This window comes from Sorex araneus, chromosome 4 (assembly GCF_027595985.1).
Source record: "Sorex araneus isolate mSorAra2 chromosome 4, mSorAra2.pri, whole genome shotgun sequence".
In the NCBI taxonomy this organism is placed as follows: Eukaryota; Metazoa; Chordata; class Mammalia; order Eulipotyphla; family Soricidae; genus Sorex; species Sorex araneus.
The window spans coordinates 7090754-7110809 of NC_073305.1; the positions used below are offsets into that span (position 1 = coordinate 7090754).

General features: G+C 63.1%; 1 protein-coding gene across 9 annotated transcripts in view; it reads right to left on the reverse strand.

The window, feature by feature from the left end:
- The window catches only part of ATP2B2 (ATPase plasma membrane Ca2+ transporting 2), a 224864-nt gene that overhangs the window by 29637 nt on the left and 175171 nt on the right, over positions 1-20056 (reverse strand). For 6 of the 9 annotated variants that reach the window (XR_008629776.1, XM_055135246.1, XM_055135247.1 and 3 more), the window contains 6 exons: positions 19917-20042; positions 17810-17935; positions 10712-10753; positions 9402-9560; positions 8099-8313; positions 4929-5171 (listed from right to left, as the gene is read on the reverse strand). Coding sequence is in view for 8 of the 9 variants with exons in the window: in XM_055135246.1 (XP_054991221.1) it covers positions 4929-5171; positions 8099-8313; positions 9402-9560; positions 10712-10753; positions 17810-17935; positions 19917-20042 (911 nt within the window). In the remaining variant the exon portion in view is untranslated. Of the gene's footprint in view, positions 1-4928; positions 5172-8098; positions 8314-9401; positions 9561-10711; positions 10754-15442; positions 15503-16449; positions 16483-17809; positions 17936-19916; positions 20043-20056 lie in introns of all 9 variants that reach the window. The other 3 variants (XM_055135248.1, XM_055135252.1, XM_055135253.1) reach the window with 2 other exon arrangements.

Genomic DNA, 20056 nt, shown 5'->3' on the forward strand with positions numbered 1-20056 from the left:
CAGAATGAGCGTAATGCCTTCGGACAGCAGGGGCGAGGGCAGGAGGAGGGTGGCCGCGGGAGGCTCGCGCCAGGGGGAGGACACGCTGCGGCGTGGGCCGGGCGGGGCCCACCGTGACAGCGATAGGGGACACCGGCACGCCGGACCAGCGCAGAGGGCTGAACGGCGGTAAGATGATCGCCACGATACCCTTTCAGTGGCCGTATTAGTTACCACAGTGCTGAGAGAAAAAAAGGGGGGAAAGAAGAGAGAAAGAAGAAGAGGGAGATGTGACCCCGAGCAGCCACACGCGAGTGGCCCCTCCGTCCTGAACGCCCAGGATCCCGGAGTCCCACTAGCCACTTTCGGCACCCAGCATCTTCTTGCAGAAATGCCTCTAGACTGTGAACTGAGCTACGGCCCCATGCCACCCCGGGAGGGGAAAGGTTTTTCTCTCTCGGCCTTTGCTTTCCCCGGCGGTAGCGTGGCGACCGCCATCTTACAAGGCCCACTAAGCAGAGGTACGAGCTTGCAGTGACGCGGCTTCTGGCAGAAATCTTTCTGGACTTAACTACTAAAATACCAGAAATCCAAAACTCACTTGCTTTTCATTCTCAGCAATGGAAAACAAATGATCAAATGATGCCTTTTCGGCAGGTCTGATTGTTGGGGGGGAAATTCCAAATAATAATAGTGAGTTTTCTGTTGGCATATGTTCAATAAGTACTCAATAAATATTGAATATAATCAAAGTAAAGACAAAGTAGAGTGAAAAATCATCAGCCACACAGGTGGGGGGTGGGGCGGGAGGGGGGTATACTGGGGTTCTTGGTGGTGGGACATGTGCACTGGTGAAGGGATGGGGGTTTGATCATTGTATGACTGAGACTTAAGCCTGAAAGCTTTGTAACTTTTCACATGGCGATTTATTTATTTATTTATTTTCTTTTTGGGTCACACCCGGTGATGCTCAGGGGTTACTCCTGGCTCTGCACTCAGGAATTACCCCTGGCGGTGCTCAGGGGACCATATGGGATGCTGGGATTTGAACCCAGGTCGGCCACGTGCAAGGCAAACGCCCTACCCGCTGTGCTATCTCTCCAGCCCCTCACATGGTGATTTAATAAATAAATAAAAATAGAGCTCTTTGAGAATGGCAAAAAAAAAAAAAAGAAAAGAAGAAAAGGGCCTTCCACAGAGGCGGGCCGCAGAGAAGGGTGTCGCAGAGGGAAACCGGGAACGTTGGTGGCAGGAAATGTCATGTCCCGACTGACCAGGAATCATGGTCTCCCGAGGGACCCCCCCATCTCCCCTTCCCAGGCCCCCGCCTGGCCGCCCTTGCCCCCTCACCGCACATGGACTAACCCCCCAGAATTCCTGGGGCCCAATGTGTGCGGCCTGGGGGTAGTCCCCAGCTCCGGGCCCCCCCGTGGGGCGGCTGAGCAAGGCGGTGGGGGTGAAACACGGCAGGAGCCCGGCTTGGGGGCGGCGGCTATGCTGGATCTCGGGCTCGCCCCAACTGCTGGGCGGGGGCCGAGGGCGGAGCCTGGTTTGTGGGCGCGGCAGAGCCGCCTCCTGGGGGGTGCTCAGAGCCCTGGATTCTGACCCCCACTTCTGGGCCGCAGCATAAAGCAAGGAGACCTGACGAGGCGTCTCCAAGGCCCGCGGCTCCTCAAAGGTGCAGACGCCCACACAGACGCCTCTGCAAACGCCTCTCCCGCTCCCTAAGGGGGCACCGCAGACTCACGTGAGCGCTGACACCTCACTCCGCAGGACAGGAGCTGAAGGGAAACCTCAGTTCTTTCCTGAGGCTCCACCGGTTCATACTCGTCAATCCACCACCCTTGTTTGCTCATTTATCCTCCCTTCATGCGTGAGCCTCATGCATGAGTGAACATACTCCTGGACCGACACATAAGACACTCCCTGCCCATTTTCCATAAAATCATAGAGGGAAATGTATATATATATATACACCTCTCGGAGAGCCCGGCAAGCTACCGAGAGTTTCCTGCCCGCACGACAGAGCCTGGCAAGCTCCCTTTGGCATATTTGATATGCCAAAAGGAATAACAAAAACAGGTCTCATTCCCCTGACCCTAAAAGAGCCTCCAACGTGGCATCATTGGGAAGTAAGGAGAGGCTGCTAAATTCTCAGGGCTGGGACAAATAGAGACATTACTGGTGCCCTCTCGAGTAAATTGATGAACAACGGAATGACAGTGATACAGTGATCCTTCCTTCATTCATCACCTTTTCCCAAGACACTATTCATTATCCACCCATCCACCCATCCACGCATGACCCACCTACCACCCACCTATCCACAACCTTCCTTCCACCATTCACCCACATGCTCATTCATCCATCTAATACATCTATCCACCCACCCACCCACCCAGCCAGCCACACACATCAACCATCCATCCATCCGTCCATCCATCCACCCTTCATCCATTCACCCAGCCATCCAACCATCCGTTCATGCACGCATGCATATACCCACATATGCACACACCCAAGCATGCATCCATCCATATATGCCTTCATGCACCTGCCCACTCATCCATCCATTCTTGCATGCATCCATCCATCTAGGCATCCATGCATCCATCCACCCACCTACCCACCCAACTATCCATCCATCCATCCATCCATCCACGCATCCACCCACCCACCCATCATGGCCATCCATCCACCCTCCCTTTCTCTCCTTAGCTTTCATTTCATCTTGGTCTATACCCATCATTTAACCCACTTCCCCGCCAAACCCTGCTACCCGCGAGCCTGTGCCGGGAACAGACATCACTCCAGAAACCTCGCGCTGCGCCAGGACGAGACGAACGAGGGAAACGTGTCTCCACGCACGGCGGCGGCCAGCCCTGCACAGCCCCGTCCCCCTGGCCGGCCGCTCCCAGTCCACGCCGACAGCAGGTGGGAAGGCACACGGCCCTTCCTGCCCCCTGCCCTGCAGTGATTATTCGAGGGTGGACCACTGGCCTCTGCCTCTCCGTGGTCTTCCTTCTGAGGGAGAAAGTGGACCGCAGGGCCCGCCCGCCTCTGCGCAGGCTCCCGGGGGTGCTGGGCAGGCCCTGCCCTCTGCAGCTGTGGTGCCTCTGGGCACGGCCTAGTGGCCTTTACCGAGAGAAACAAGTCCATGCCCAAACGCCGGACAGCGTGTCCGTGCCACACCCATGCCGAGCAACACGCTTACTCATCCTCATCACAGTCCCTGTTCCCCGAGGGTCCGAGGCCAAGAGATGGCCACCACTGGCCGGCACGTGCCCAGCTGGTGGGAATCTGAGCCACGGTGCCCTAGCTCCAAAGATGTCCACTGTCCACCATGCACGTGGCCGGAAAACAAGAGAGAGGCGGGGGCTTGTCAGGTCCAGAAGGGGGTCCCGGGGGGTGGGGGGGAGTGACTTGGCCCCAGATCCAGCCACAGCCGCTCCCCTGTCTCAGGGCGTCTGGAGATGATGCGGTGACAGCCGAGAAGCACAGCCTGCGGCTTATCCCGGCGGACGTGGCCTCGTGGCAGACGCTTTCCTTGCAACGGTGCCATGCGCATCTCGGCCCAAGCCCAGCGCCCACGGCTCCGCCCACGTGGCCGCCCCTACTGCCCTCTCGGGGAACCCCCTCCCCCCCCCCGCCCCATCCCGCCACAGGGCCCAGCGGGGAAGTGCATCTCCGTTATTTTCAGAAGGTTCTAGAACAGGAGGAGACGGCCCTGGATCTCCCCGATCCCCCAGTCAGGGCTGGCAGGGGGAGATCCGGAGTGAGGGGGGTGAAGACAGATGTCGTCACTTCCGCCCACACGCCCAGGGCTGCCCTCCGCCCCTCTGCAGGCCTCTCCCCAGTGCCCTCCGCCCCTCTGCAGGCCTCTCCCCAGTGCCCTCCTCTCCCCTTTGTCACTTCTGCCCCCCGGGCACGGCCCCTGGCCGCAGGGAGGAGTGGTTGGTGCCCACAGCCTTGAGTCTGGTGGCGGAAGCTGCACCCCAGTCCTGTGCCCCCTTCCTGGCTCCCTCCCTTCTCTCCTGGGGAGGGGGCTCCAGGCCAGGGGCCAGGGGGCAGGGCTTGGGCATGTGCAGACTCAGCCCAGACTCAGCCCTGAGCTCAGGGGACCCCTTGCAGAAGCCCCCGTTCCTGGGGGCAGACCAGCCTCGGGACGGACCCTCCTGTGCGTCTGTCTCTGCCTCCCACTGGCCGAGTCACGACGGCAGCAAACAGGAGGCCCCGCCACGCCCCCCGAGGCCCACGTGGCTGTAGGGACACGGGGTGGGGGTTTCGGGTCAAGCCCTGTGCCAGTACTAGGACTAAACACCGTGTCGTTAGTCCAGATGGCTACGGCATGTCCCCTCTCTGCATCCCTGCCCTTGGGATGCCCGCTCGACGCCAGCCTCTCCCTGGCCCCCGCCCCGGGGCTGGACTCTTGAGCCCACAGAACGTGGCGAAGCCCCAAAGTGAGTAAAGCCAGGCCAGCACCGGAGGGGCCACGTGCCATTGGTCGTTAGCCCCAGCCCCCGACCCCCGGAGCTACAGACTCAGCTGCGCTCCAGGCTGGACTCAGCCCTGACTCTGCAGCGAGGGCAGATGAAGAGACGCACGCAGGGGACGGGGCTGGCCACCAAGCGAGGCCACAGAGAAACGAGGGGCTGACTCTGGTCCCCTCAACACGGACAAGTAGGGCTGAGACACAGGACTGGGGGGCTGGGGAGACCCCCTCCATGTTAGGGGGTGTCCATGCAAGGCCCGGGGCCTGATCTCCAGCCCGGAGGACCCCCTGAGCACAGCCGTGGAGCCCCCGAGCACTGTCCGAGGGCATCACTCAGGCCCTGCAGAGTGTCACGGGAGGGTCGCCCAGGCCCCCCTGAACAGGAGGGCGGACACCCCCCCCACCAATAAACCAAAGGCCGGGCTCGAGCGCGTGCCGGGGCGGACGCGGTGCTCACCAGGATCTTGGTGGTGTAGGCGCTGTTGATGGAGATGGCGCTGACCAGCAGCTCCAGGGTCCTGGCGTTGATGGAGCTGGGGTCGGGGATCTCCTTGTAGTGGACGTCGCCCACGTAGGCCTGCACCACGGTCATGCGGTTGGTGGTCAGCGTGCCCGTCTTGTCCGAGCAGATGGCCGTGGCGTTCCCCATGGTCTCACAGGCGTCCAGGTGACGGACCAGGTTGTTGTCCTTCATCATTTTCTGGGAGGGGGGACAAGGGACAGGGTGACAGTGAGGAGAGGGCTGGGGAGGGCTGGGGGCCCCGAGCACTTGCAGTGGCCCAGACGGAGTTGTCACGCTGTCACTCGTAGCTTCCTGCAGAAGCAGCGGGTGGCCGCTATGACACATGTAATCCGTCTTCTTTGGGCGGCCATGAGGTGCCGGGCGCCCCAGGGCCCAGGAGAGCCTGTTCGGGCCTCGAGCTTCCCTCTGGCCCCTCTGCCTGGCTCCTGGGGAGAACAGGGTGAGGATAGCGAAGGCAGGCGGGGCCTGTCGGAGGCATCACCTAATTTTCCCTCCCACCCTGACAGCAATGACTCGGCCTTATCTGCTGACAGAGTCTCAGGAGCGGACCAGCTCCCACCAGAGACGGACTGTCTTTGACTTTACCAGCAGCAAATAGAATCAGGATCGGGTATAAGCTCTCAGGAGCACGGGATAGCTGGGAAAAGGGGAAACATCTTTTTTTTTTTTTTCTTTTTGGGTCACACCCGGCGATGCACTCCTGGCTCATGCACTCAAGAATTACTCCTGGCGGTGCTCGGGGGACTTATGGGATGCTGGGAATCGAACCCGGGTCAGCCGAGTACAAGGCAAAGGCCCTCCCCGCTGTGCTATCGCTCCAGCCCCAAGGGGAAACATCTCGACGCGTTCACGTCGGAGTAGTAAAATGCTGGGATCCAAGTGTCTTCTTTTAAAAGTTGGCATATGGATTCTACTTTTGATAAGGACATGCAGACATTATAATTCGCACAAGAAATGCCACATGTTTGAATCTATATATATATGCCATATAAAAATGAAACATTTTCTTAAAAAGAAACTCCATCATGACGCGACTGCCCAGACTGACCTATCCTATTTACCAGTGTCGTTTTAAAGGCACCGAGCACGTGGGGCACTTGCTTTGCATGTAGCCGACCTGGGTTCGACCCCCAGCACCCCATATGGTTCCCTCGAGCACCAGGAGTGATCCCTGAGCACAGAGCCGGGAGTAAGCCCTGAGCATCACTGAGTGTGGCCCTAAGACAAAAACCAAATCAAAGGCACAGGGCCGGAGCCACAGGACAGGGGGGAGGGCGTTTGCCTTGCAGGGGGCTGACTTGGTTCAATCCCTGACGCATTCCATACGGCCCCTAGAGCACTGTCAGGACTGATTCCTGAGCACAGAGCCAGGACTAAGCCCTGAGCACTGCTGGACAAAAAAAAAATTGGGGGTTGGTTTGCCACTAAATGGATTATGAGGAGGGAAAATACGGGGCAGGGCTGGGGGGGGACAGGACCTTGGACATGCCTTGCCCGTGGCTGACCCAGCTGGGTCCTGGCAACCCCGGGTCTCCGAGCATCACAGGGGGCAGCCCTGCAGGTTGGGGTGCCCCCGGGCTCTGACGCTGCAGCCCCCGCCGCTTGTGTGGACAGTTGGCGTGGGTGGCCGGGAAATGCCAGGGGGAGGCGCCAGCCGACAGCCCCCATCAAAAGCAATAAACACTCGCTGGGGCTCTAGGACCGACGGTGCGAGAGGAGGCACCAAGGGTCTCACGGGGCTGTGTCCGCGCTGCACCACGGGGTCTGAGTCCTTCTCGGGACCTCGGCAGTGACCATGCGTTTGCTGGCTCCTGCCCCCCCCCTCGGGCAGTGCTCCCCGCTGGGGTGGTGTGGGAGCCTATCGAGTGTCCGAACACGCAACACCACCCCGGGGCCGGAGGTGCATGTTCCTGGCAAGCGCACGGCAGCGGGTCGGAGGCTGCGGCGTGTCTGCCCGGGGGCCCCCTGAGGTCACCGCGACTTCCCGAGCTCAGCGGGGCGGCCCCCGGGGCCCCCGGGACTCAGGACTGGTCAGTCGTCACGTGGAGCCTGTCTGGGCTTCCTCTCGGTGGGCTGGCGTCTCCTCAGCCCTGGCCGGTGACACCGCGGCGGCCCGGCCGCGCCCCGGCTCCCTTTTCTGTATGAAATTACACCAGCGCACCCGGCCCCAATTCCGGCCCGTAACCGATGCGCCCGGGGCCCGCCAGCCGGGCACAGACACGCCTCGCAGGAACATCCTGGGGACGGGAGCAGAGGCCCGGACTTGGGGGCCAGGGGCCCCGGGAAGGAGTAAGCCCAGGGCGTGAGTGAGGACCCCAGGACGAGCCAGGCAGAACCCGCCTGCTCGGCCAGTGTCAGGCCCAGGGGCAGGCCGGCTGGACATCACTAGGAGACGCTGCCTCAGCCCCAGATGCTCGGGGCGTCTCCGGGACCTGTTCTAGGGCCAGCCCCGTCCAGAGGGCAGGGACGGTCCCGAAGAACCAACTCGGAGCTGAGCTGAGTACCCTGAACTGGCACAGGGGCTGTACGCTCTGTGTGTGTGTGTGTGTGTGTGTGTGTGTGTGTGTGTGTGTGTGTGTGTGTGGTGTACTGCTGCGTGTGGCTGGAGGTGGGGGTGGGGACAGGCTGAGGCCTCCACAGAGACTGCTATGCGTCACTTCTGCACAGCGGGGCTGGGGGGAGTGGCAGAGCCTTGCAGGAGAGGTGGAGGGTCCCCAACTCTGCGCGGGACCCTCCCCCAGCACCAAGCCGACAGCCACAACCAGGCTGACAGTCGATGCTTCAGACCCCCGGGGACAGGAGAGAGGGCTCGGGGGAGGTGCTGGCCCTGCACGCAGCTGACCCGGGCTTGGTCCCCAGAGCCCCCAGGAGGGATCCCTGAGCACAGAGCCAGGAGTCAGCCTGAGCAACGCCGAGCAAACCAAAACAAAGTCGGGAGGTTTTGGCAGAGCCAGGTACTGGCCCCAGGCTGCGTCCTGCCCAGTGTCCCTCCTGGCCGCCCGAGGCCTGGGCGTTTAGGTTCCCGGCTCTGTCCTCTCTCCCTTCCTGGGCCTCCTCCCGCCGTCCAGCCCCGTGCGGCCCCAAGTCCCCCACACCCTCCTCACCTTCACGGAGTAGGCCAGGGAGATGGTGACGGCCAGGGGCAGCCCCTCGGGCACCGCGACCACCAGCACCGTCACCCCGATGATGAAGAACTTGACGAAGTACTGGACGTACACGGGGGTGCACTCGGGGAGCCACGGCTTCTTGTTGACCACGAAGGTGTCCACGGTGAAGTAGAGCACCAGGATGATGACCGTGATGGCTGACATCACCAGGCCTGCGGGGGGGGGGCGAGGGAGCGCTCAGGGGGGTCCCAGCTCGCAGCCCCGCCCTGTCCCTGACCATCACGGAGCCTCAGTGTCCAGCCCGCCCCCATCCGGGAATGGGAGTGGACGTCACGCAAGTGTCCGGCTGGCTGGATCTGCTCGGCGTGGGCTGCTGGGTGCTGGCCTGGGGGCTCTCGTGGTCTCTGCTTGCTCACGTGCAGGAGGGGGACAGTCCCCGCCCTCGGGCCCGAGGGGGCCACGGGCTAGCAGAGGGCACAGCTGGCAGGAACCGGCAGGGAGGTGGCGGGGGAGGGCAGGGAGGAGGCATGGAGGGTCAGAGCTGTGGCGGGGAGGAGCCCTGGCCAGGAGGGGGGACTCGGGGGACAGAGGTGGAGAGGAGGGGAGGGGACTGTGGTGGACACGATCCCCATGGTGGCCTTGGGCAACTGCTGCAGCAGATGCACCAGCCGAGCTCGGCATTGCCCCTGCCCTGCCCGCACCCCCTCCCCCCTTCCTGAGGGGCCCGTGGTGAGCCCCGTGCCCACGAGGGCTCAGATTCCAGGGAGGCAGGGAGGGGCGGGGGACAGTTCCCTGACAGGGTCCCCGGCCCCCCACGTCCCCCCGCAGACGCACAGCCAGGAGGGGAGTGAGGGGGAACTGACCCAGGCTCTGAGCAGACGCTGGCCGGAAAGCCCACTCGTGGGCGCTCAGGCAAGCACCCCCTTGGCTCAGGTGCCCCCCTGGCCCTTGGCCTCTCCCACCTGCCCTGGCCCTGGTCCAGCCGGCCTGTCCCGCCCCTCCATGGCACCTCCCGGCCGGGTGGCCTGAATGCGCAGAGCCAAGCGCAGGGGTGGCGAGACGGCCCCCGTCCCCCATCCGGCCTTCGCGGCTCAGGCAGGACCTCCTGACAGGCTCCCTCAAGGTAACAGGTGGCTTCCTGAGCAGCTGTGACTCAGTTTCCCCAACCTCCACACCGGGAGCGGGTGCGCTGAGCTAAAGGAAGGCGCGGCGCATGCGTCCGGCTGCAGCCTTGGGGCCAGTGGACGGAGGCAGGGGAGAAACAGGGGCCGCCTGGGCATTGCGGGTGCCCCCCACTCACCCGCCTTGCCGATCTGCACGGCCAGCTTGGTGAGCTTGCCCTGCAGCACCGACTTCTCCTTCTTGTGTGCACTGGCCTTCTTCCTGTCGTCCGCGTCCCCGCCCTCGGCGCTCTTCAGCGGCTGCATCTCCATGGCGGCCGCCCCGTCCTGCTGCTTGGCTGCAGGGCAGAGAGGGTGGGCGGACACACAGACACACGGACACACGCAGACACACAGAAACGTGCACCGCAGGTCAGCCCGCAGGCAGGGGTGTGGGAGAGACTCCCCGCCTGGGTCCTGCCCCGCATGGCCAGCTCAGAAGTCTCGCATGCGTGCATGTGCATGCATGTGTACATGTGTGCATGTGTGTGGGTGTGTCTCTTTGTGTGTGCTCATGTCTGTGTGTGCATATGTGCATTCATGTGCGTGTGCATATGTGTGTGACTGTGCATGACTGTATGTGCATGTATATCTGGGTATGCATGCACATCTGTGTGTGCATGTGTGCATATGTTACTGTGTGTATGTGTGTGTACTTTTGTGCACATGGATGTATGTGCATGGATGTGTGTGCATGTGTCTGTCTGTGCATGCATGTAAATGCATGTATGTGTGCATGTGTGTACCTGTACCTGTGTGCATGTATGTCTGTATGTGCATGTATGCATTGTGTGTACATTTGTACATATGTGACTGTGTATGTTTGTGTCTGTGCATGCATGTCCGTGTATACATGTGTGCATATGCATGACTGTGTGCATATGTGTGCATTTCTGAGTGCATGCATGTCTCTGTGCACATGTACACATGTCTGTGTTCATGTCAATGTGTGCGTGTATCTCTGTGTATGTCTGTCTATGTGTGTGCATGTGTGTGCACATGTGCGTGTGTGCTGTGTGTGACTATATGTGCATGTGTGTTTGTGTGATGCGTGTGTGTGGGGGTCTCCCTTCTGCAGCCGGGACCTGGTCCCAGAAATACTCGTTGACCCCAATCTGGGCTCAGACACCGCAGGGCACAAATGGGCGGGTGGCCCCTCACCCCTGCTCACCCTCCCCTAGACAAGACCTTCAGGCCTGGGGCCTCGGAGGGGGTGGCGAGCACCCACGAGACAGAGGACAGAGACGGGCTTCCGAGCCCAAGGGCCCAGTCCCCGTGAGCCGTGCCTGCGCCAACCCCAGCGACCAGAGGCGAGTGGGCGGCTGGACAGGCAGCCGAGCTCCGAGGCTGGGAGGGTGGCCTGTGGCGTCTGCGTGAGCCCAGCGGCACCCGCAGCCCCGGGGCGTGGGGTGCTGCCAGGTCGCCCGCGAGACGGGAACAGGAGGGTTACCTTTGCTCTGGCTGGCGTCCGCATTGCCATCCTGCATCTTACCTACGCGACAAAGAATTTTAACAGACAACGGAGCACGGACACACACACGTGGGCACCACAAAGACACAACGGGGCCATGGACACGCGTGGCACAGACGGGGGGGGGGTGCCATCTCCTTCCCTCTGTGTGGCCCGAGAGACCAGGGCGGGCCCATATCACCCGCCGTGCGGGCTGGGGCCTGGGCCCCAGGGACTGTCGCTGCCTTTTGTGGAGAGAGAGGGAGAGGGGCAGAGACAGGCAGAGACAGAGACAGAGACAGCGAGAGGGAGGGCGTGGTTCTCCGACGGGGGCGCCTTGCTGTGTCCCTAAGGCTGGCCTAGCCCGTACGTCCTCCCGTGTCCCTTCCAGAGGGCGTGGCCACCGCCGGGCTGGACGCAGCTGGGGGGAGGGAGTGGAGGGCCCCCAGCTGTCAGCTGTGCTGGGGGGCCTGGGGCACTGCATGGAGCCCCGAGAGCTGCTGGCTGGGCCCTGGCTGGGGTTGGCCATCGGGAGAAGACGCCTGGGCTGCCTGAGCGCCCCCAGCCTGGTGCGGCTCGGACGCGGGCAGAGGCGACCCCGTCCTCGCCTTCTGCCGTGCCTGGGGGGCCTCCTGCCTTCCCAGCCCGTCCCCATCTCATCCGGGTCTGTGGGTGCCTCCCCAGGAGGGGGCGAACGTCAGCAGAGGGGGGTGCTGTTCGCAGGTGCAGTCCTCACCTGGCCTACAGAGGGCGCTCTTGTACCCCATTTACAGATGAGAAATGGAGGCTGAGGTGAGGCCCCCCTCCCCCTGGGCTATGCACCACCGTGAGAGCGCGGCTTTATGGCTCTGGCCTCAGTTTCTCCCTCTGTGAAATGGGGGTACGACCCCACTGCCCAGCTATCTGGAGGGAGCCCCTGCCCGGCCAGCCGCTGGCAGTGAGCAGAGCAAATGTCACCCCTTGTTGTCCCCAAATCCCCTGCCACATGGCAGGGGGCTCTCGTGCCATTCTGCGGGCAAGCAAACTGAGTCCGGGGGTACCAGGCTCGTCTCCCTGGAGGCTCCCTGAGAACCACACCAGGCTCCCAGTCCCCAGCACCCTGAGTGCTGGCCGGCCCGTCCCAGGCGGCTGGACACTCCTCCTTGCACACACCCTCCCAGGGCCCAGAGGGGAGGGGCTGCCCTGCGCGCCCGTCAGATTCTTCCTTCCCCGGTGACGGGACAGCGGGGAGGGAACTCCTCGTCCTGCAGGTGCCTGACCCTGTTTTGATCCCCAGCCCCACATACGGCTCCCCGAGCACTGCCAGGAGAGTAAGCCCTGAGCACCGCCAGGAGAGTAAGCCCTGAGCACCTCGGGGTGTGGCCCCGACGCCCCCCCCAAAACAAAACAAAAATCCAGAACAACAGCAAAAAAAGAAAAAAAAACAAACAACAAACAGCCCTTGAGTCCTGCTCGGCTGAGAGAGGCGACACAGGCCCCCCAGCCGGCAGGAACGCCTCCGCCCCCGACTGTCTTTGCTCCTGAAAGCATCACCCGACTGGGCTCCCAGTGGGGGCCGATCAGCCACACCCGCCCACCACCATGCCAGCACTTTCCTCGTTCATTCCCGCCTGACCACATGGCAGGGGGGTTGGGGGGGTGGCCTGGGGTTCCCGAGAGAGGAGCAGAGCTGGCCTCTCCTTTTCCTGGACGGCCAGCTCGGTCCCCAGTGGACATGGAGCTTGGGCCCCGCCACAAGCCAAGGAGGGAGCCAGGGGCGCCCAGAGGCCCCTCGCGGCAGCCGATGACAAAGGCGCCTGTTCTCTGGGGCGTGGGAGGGCGGGGGGGGGGTGCTATGCAGGGCCCGGGCCAGCCGTGCAGGGCTCTGGGGAGCCCCCGCTTCCTGGGCCTGTCGCTCTTCCGGTTTGGGGCCACGCCCAGCGGTGCTCAGGGGCCCGTCTCAGCTCTGTGCTTGGGGAGCGGCCCAGGCCTCCTCCCGCCGGGGCCCTGCCCTCCCCGAGTCAGGCCCCGCCCCCGCCCGTGCCTGCTTCTCCCTGAATGGCCCGAGCCCAGCCGTGAGCGGCGGGGAGCAGAGCGTCGGGACCCGCCATCTGGAGCTGCCGCGTGTCACCGCGCAATCACCGCACCCTGTTATTTCGCCAACATCGGCAGGACTTAAAAACAGCTGCGTACCAGGGTGGCACTCTCTTTGCTTTTTCGCAGAAAACCTTGGTCAATGATCTGTGACAAGAGTGCAGTGACCCACAGAGACGCGTCACTGCCCAGAAGGGGGTGACGTGGGGCGCAGGGGAGGCACCGGCAAACCTCCAGGCAGGAAAGGAACGCAGAGCGGAGCCAGCTGCCTTCCAGACGGGGCGTGGGGTGGAGCGGGGGCTCCCCAGCACCCCCTGGTTGCCGCCCAGGACAGCCAGGGAAAACGCACTCGGGCCGAGGGTCCGCCTGGAACGGGCCCAGGCTGAGAGCCTCAGCACCAAGTCTGAGCAAACACGGCGCACACAGGGGCACAGAGGTCTCAGGAGGCTGAGCCAACTGCCCTGGGGTGTGACGGGCACAGCCCGGGTCTGTGCTGACGTATGACATCACATGCAGAGCGTGTCCCTGAGGTTATGCACTGTGTATGTGTGTGTGGGGGGGGGAGGGGATCTGAGTAGGGCCCGAGATTGCTATCAAGCTCTCTGCCATGGCTCAGATACACGTGTGTTTGTGTGTGCGCACATGTGTGCACAAGTGTGAATATGTGTGCATGTGCATGCATGTGTGTGCATGTGTGTGCCTGTGCATGCACGTGCTAATATGCACACGTGTGTGGGTATACATGTGCTTGTGCGCACATTCATGTCTATGTATGTGTGTGTCTGTGTGCATATGTGCTTCTGTGTGCCTGTGCGTATGTGTGTGCATGTGCAAGTGTGTATGCATGTGTTTATCCGTACACACATGTGTGTGCACACGCATGTGTGCATGTATTTGCGTGTACATGTGTGTGTGCGTCTGTGCGTGTGTGTGTGTCTGGGCAGGGCCCAGAAGTGGCACTGCTGTCTTGCTCTCCACACTGGCTCAGAGCAGTTCCCCAGAACGCAGCTTCCTGGCGCCCAGGGCGCGAACAGCCCCCCAGCCCCAGAGACCTCGGGGTGGAAAGTGGAGCTGAGGGAGAAGCCGCTTCCCCCTCTCTGCGGGGAAGGACTGGCACAGCCTGGAGAGACGAACGAGCAGCGTTTCCCCTGAGGAGCTGAGCTGGGCGAGGACGGGTCCGGCCGGCTCCGCCCGTGGGCCTGACCCTGCGCCTCCCCGGCCTCCCCGTCTCGAAAGTCGCTGTCCGGTGAGGGTTAGGCAGGACCGTGGGCATGACACGCGTGCGCAGTGCATGACACGCAGAGGAGGTGCAGAGGCGAGTCCCTCCCCTGTCTGCACCCCGCCCCCCCTGCAGCCCGGAGGTGAAGTCGCCCTCTGGGGGGTCCCAACCTGGATACGGTGAGCATGTTCCTGGCGCCACCTGGGGCCGCAGGACCCGCTCCCGAGTCCTCCCCCAGCCCTGGCGTGGCCCACCCTGGCCGGCTCCCCGTCATCCCTCGCATGACGCAAGCCCCTCCGCAGCACACAACACCTCCCACACCCGGAGCTGTGCCCGTCTCTCCGGGGCCCGGAATAGCGCCGCCCCGGACAAGCCCTTCCGGCACAGCCGGCCCCAGCAGCGGCTCTGCCCGGCTCCCCGTGCCATTCCCCGCGCCAAGGGTGCTTCCGTCTGTGGCACCTCTGGGCCCGGCTCGTCCGGCTACCGGGCTGGGGCAGGGGTGGGGGGAGGAGGTGAGAGGGAGCTGGGGGAAGGAATAACCCAGCGAAGGCAGGAGGAGCCCAGGCCCGGGGCGGGAGGAGGCTTCTCCCGGCCGTCCGTGGCTCCCTAATTAAACCGCATGCGCCCCAGGCAGCCGGGATGGTGCCCGGGGGCCACCCTGTGGCCCTATGGGGACAGGAGGAAGTTCCACGGCTCTGCAGATGGACAGGACAGAAGGAAGAAGTCCGGGAAGGCGAGGGGGTGAGTGAGTGGCTCCTGCCTGGGGGTCAGGAGACGGAGATGCAGCGGCAGCGCCCCCCGCCCCCCGCCCCCCGCACGCGGGGAGAAAGAGATGCAGAGACTCCGAATGAGCCGGCACAAGCGTCAGCGACAAACACCCAGGCCTCATCCGAGGGGCACACCCGAGCCCGAGCCCAAGCGAAAACACCGCGGCCCTTCGGCCCCCTGAGGGAGAAGAGGGAGAGACACCTCCGGGGGCGCAGCCATGCTCACCCCTCGGGGAGCACGGGGCAGGGCCGGGAGCTGCCCCTGGCCTGGGTCCCCGGCCTCCAGGGCGCCTCAGTCTTTCCTGGGGACCCAGACACCAGCTTCAGCCCCGGCCCTGACCCCAGGCCTCTGCTCAGAGCCGGAGTCAGAAATCATCTTAGGAGAGGGTGGCGGTGGACGAGATGCCGCTTCTCGGGGGCCAGGTCAGCGGCAGGGGGCAGGTCCCTCCCGGGGGACCCCCGGGGCCATCGGTCCATCTCATTTTGGCAGCCACAAGCGGGCATGGGGCAGGTCTCCTGGCCCCAGTGCCCCCTCTCCTAAGCGCCTGCCCCGCCCGAGAGAGTCACCGCTGACCACAGCTGCAGGTCCAGCCGGGGTCCGAGGGGTCCAGAAGAGGGACAGGCAAGCCCAGAGAGGGGGTCGGCCGAGAGCTCCCGGCGTCAGAGACGTACCATTGACCAGGCCGGGGTCGGCACTATCTGCAGCATTTGAACCGCCCGCGCCATCGGCCGCTGTGGGAGTGGAGGGTGGAGAGTGCGTCACGATGGAGAGAAGCGACAAACACAACAGCAGCGACAGCACGACATGAGCTGACGGGCGGGAAGTCACGGGGCTCTGGGCTTCAGAGCACACGCCCAGACCTCTGCGGGAAACTGGGGCTGGGCGTACGTGGGGCGTGGGCGTGTGCACGTGTGTGTGTGTGTGTGCGTGTGTGTGGTGAAATGCTCCCAGAACAGGTACTGGGGTTGGGGTGAAAACAAACATGGGGGGTCAGATCAAAGGTACAGCGGGGAGGGCACCTGCCTTGCACGCGGCAGACCCGGGTTTGATCCCTGGCACCCCTGAGGGTCCCCTGAGTACCGCCAGGAGTGGTCCCTGGGTGCAGAGCCAGGAGTCAGCCCTGGGCACGCCAGGTGCAGCCCCAAACAAAACAAAACAAAACAAAAACCAAACTCCGCCATGGGGTGGCTCTGAAAGCAGAGGTGACCCACAGGCTCGGGGACGGGATGGCTGTGCGCTGGGTGCAAGGGGCCACACAGCCAGGGGTGACTCGGGCACCGCACATCACCCACTTTCTGCTAACCCGGCGGCCAAGGAGGCAGTGGCCCCTGGAGGGTGACCTCAGGCCGTGCGCGACCCTCAATCTCACAGAGGCTATTAAGTGGTGATGCACACGCTCTCTCTCTCTCTGGACGCGGACACGGGGCTTGGGGGGACAGGGCCTGTGGGGTGTGGGGACGGGCCGTGATGAGGGGCAGGCTGGGCCGTGGGAGGTGCTGAGTGAGGTGCTGAGTGCCCTGTGGGCTGGTGGTGTGCGGCCACTAAGCTGATGCCCCGGGGGAGTGATGGAGTGGCCGTCCCGTGGGGCAGTGGCCAGGGAGCAGTCGCGGGACGCGTCCTGCCCGGCCCAGGGCCCCGTGGTCGCGGCCCTGCCTGCCCTGAGGGTGTCTTACTGTACCTGGTAGCTGGAGGCCATCCCCCTTCTTCACACCTGCATGATGATTGTTGAGACGTGTTAATGGAGAAGCACACACAACCTCAGCTGTGCACGTGAGCACACGCGTGTGCACACACACAGGTGCCCACACACACACAGCGGCACGCACGCACACTAGTACAACCGCACACCCTGCATCGTCCTGAAATGAAGCCTGGGCTTGGGGCGCTCTAAGCCGGGTGTGTGGGGACCTGGGGGCTGCTGGCTCCGCCTGGCGCTGGTGCTCGGGGGCAGCTGCGCCCCCTCACAGTGCTCTGTGCTGGCTCCTCCCAGCACGGGACCCTCAACCGTCTAGGGCGGGAGCCACTCTCCTCCCCGCCACGTGTTCAGAGACTCTCCTAGCCGTGCATCTTCGATTCCTCTTCTAGCCCCGGAGGGGAGGGTCCAGGGGGTGAGTAAAGCTGCCCACACCTGCCCCATGGCCCACAGCTGCCCACTGCCCCCGGTCTGGCCCACGGCTGCCCAGTACTAGCTGGGCATCCTCTGGGCTCTTGGCCTCAGCTCTCCCTGTCCCCTCCAGCCTCTGGGTCTCTGAGACCACTTGCCCACGACTCTGGTTCTGGGCCTGCCTGACCTCTGCAGCTGAAGTCCGCAGGCAGCCCCCAGGACTCAGGGAGGCCAGCTGCAATGCCCCCTTTTCCGCCCGGAACCCAGAAGGTCTGGGCACTAGGGACTGTCCCCTGGAGCTTGGGGACGGAGAGGGGCGTCGGGTGCTGCGAGTGGGCAGTCCCTGGGGCTCGTGTCTCCCAAGGGCTCCTCTGTCCCGGGGTGCAGGCTGCTGCATGACGGAAGCCAGGGGCTGACTCTTGCTGCTGGGGGGAGAAGGAGCCAGACCCCAGCTGAGGAACGGCAGTGGGGTCAGTCACAGACTCCCCAGGGTGCCCTCTACTCGCGTCTGGGGTCACCCGTGCTGGGTCCATTTGCAGCTCTGCTCAGTGGAGTGGGGAGCAGGGGTGGGGCTGGGCGTGGAGGGGCTTCCACTCAGCACCCAGAGGGCACGGGGGCCCAGGGATATGACGGAGCCTGTTCTCGAGGCTCTGGACTCAATGCTCTCTGGACTCAATGCTCTCGGGCCCAGGGGGCAGGAGGGCCACACAGGACTGGACAAGACAGACGGGGACAAGACCGTGGGGATGGAACGGACAGAGCTCGCCTGGCCCAGGGAGGCCTTGAGGAGGCAGGAGGTGGCTGTTGGCACAGAGCGAGGCTGTAAAAGTCACTCAGAAACTCCTGTCGAGTGAACGAACCAACCAACTTAGGAAAAACAGTGGCCTTAAAAGCTCCTCTCCGGTCGGTGGGGCAGGTGGGCGGTCAGGCTTACCTTTTTTGTCTTTCTTCTCTTCCTCTTCGCCACCGGCCCCCAGCAGGGTAAAGATGATGCCAGTCTGGGAGTTGACGCCCACAGCTGTCACCACCATTTTTCCAGAACCTTCCATCACATGTGTCCCTGGGGAAGGGGGGATAAAAAACAATCTCTGTGACCACGTGTCCTCCCCAAAGGTGGCCCCAGGAAGTGCCCTGCACCCTGATAGCTTTAGTCAGTCCGAGGTGCTGCCCATGCTGGAGTCTGTGCTTGGTTCTTTGAAGGTGGTTCCACAGTGGCACTGCGGGCATAGGGCTCACATACTAGCACGCTCTTTCTCCCTGACAGGCCACACTGGGTCTGTGCTCCCCCTCCCTCACTGGGAGTCTGAGAAGCCCCTCTCTTCCCTCCTGGGTCACACTGGCAGTGCTCAGGGTCTTTTCCTGGCCCGGATGGGGGCTGCTCCTGGCAGAGCTCAGGAAACCAGTCAGCTCCCAGGGCTGAAGCCCAGGCCTCCCCGGGAGAAGCGTGTTCGGCTCTTTCCACCATCTCCCCAGTTCTGTCGAGATAGACACTTTCTGTTCTTTCTGCTGGATTCTGCAACCAGCCAAGAAATTTCCACAGAGCCTGAGGCAGGGCTGCTTCAAGGGGGGGGGGTCTCCCACCCGCCAAAGATCTAGGGAAAGGATTTGGAGTTCCAGGCTCATTATTTTCATGCCCGTCTTGTTGGGACTTAGCACTTCTCCTGGCGCATGCAGGCAACACAACCCCATGTGTCCACAGCACCTCGAAGCCGTGGCACTCGGCAAAGCCCTCAGGCGTTTCACTTCCCTTCACAGAGCCGCAGAGTCTGCCTGTGTCTATTCCATGGCGGAGGCAGCCACCGACCTTCCGCTGGACCTTGTGAGTTAGCACATGACCAGACCACATGTGTCAAAAAATACTTAGCGATTCCACTCTACTGGGCTCCAGTGCAGTTTTAATTTCGTGCCTTTTGTTTTGGTCGCACATAGTGCTGTTTGGGGCCGCCTCTCTGTTCTGGGCTTGGGCGTCTCCCCGGAGATGCTGGTGGCATTGTGTGACAGGTGCTGGGGGCCTGGACCTCCTGCCTGCAAGTGTGTGCTCAGCCCACTGGGCCCTCTCGCTGGCCCTCGGTGTCTGCATTTCAAAGCTGTGTGCTGTGTCAGGGTGGCACATGAGGGTCCCAGCTGTTATCTGGTCAGAGGTTTTGGCTGCCACTGTAGGCGAGGAAAGCACCTGTCCAGGGTCACCTAGGGGGCAGGTGAAGCCAGAGCAGGTGGGGCCTGGCCCAACTGGGCCTAGCTGGCACCCGCGAGCACTGTGGGAAGGCCCCTCACTCACAGCCTTGCCCGGCCAACTCCTCCTCATCCTACAAAGCCCCGCTGGTTGCCTCCAACTGGACACCCCCCTCACCACTCTCTGGTGGGATGAACTCTGGGTGGGTCTGTCTTCCCGGTAACCTCTCTCCTCCCTTGCCCTTCACAGCAGCTAGAGTCTAATAAAGGGCTGAGGTGACCAGCTCACTGCTTCAAACTATCCCGTGACCCGCAGGAACACCCCGGTCCTGCCCATCACCATGAGGTCAGTCATCTGCCCCCTGTCCCCACCCTGCCTCTCCCTCCTGCTCTGGGCCTTTGCACATGCTGCTCCCTCCACCTGGAATAGTAACCTCTGACCCCAGGAACCAGGCTGGCTTTGGCTCCAGTTCCCCCCTGCTCTCCGCGCCCACGTGTCTGCCACCTCCTGGGGTCCCCAGGTGCCTGGCCCGGCTCAGTAGGGTGGGTGGGGCCCCAATCAGGGCTGCACCCCACATACAGCTCAGAGCCCTTCACTCGGGGTGAAACCATGTGACCAGCACCTGGGTCTCCTCCTTCCCCCCCGAGAAGGGGCACAGCCAGAGACCTTGCAGGACACCAGGCCCCAGGTCGTCCCAGGATGCCAGGGACCTGGGGGGTTTGACCCACCCCCACCCCCTACAGGCGCATCACGGTGGGCACTGGATCGTCCTGGCCAAGCTGGCCAGAGGCGCAGGAACCAAGAGCGAAGGGTCAGAAGCTGGGGGCCTCCCAGCCGGGCGGGGTGGGGTGGGGGGTGGGGTGCTCACCTGACAGCAGCATGGGGTCCTTGTCCACGGACTTGCGCACCTGGTCAGACTCCCCGGTCAGGGAGCTCTCGTCGATCTTGAGGTCGTTGCCTTGGATGAAGAGGCCGTCGGCGGGGAGAAGGTCACCTGGCGGGAGGAAG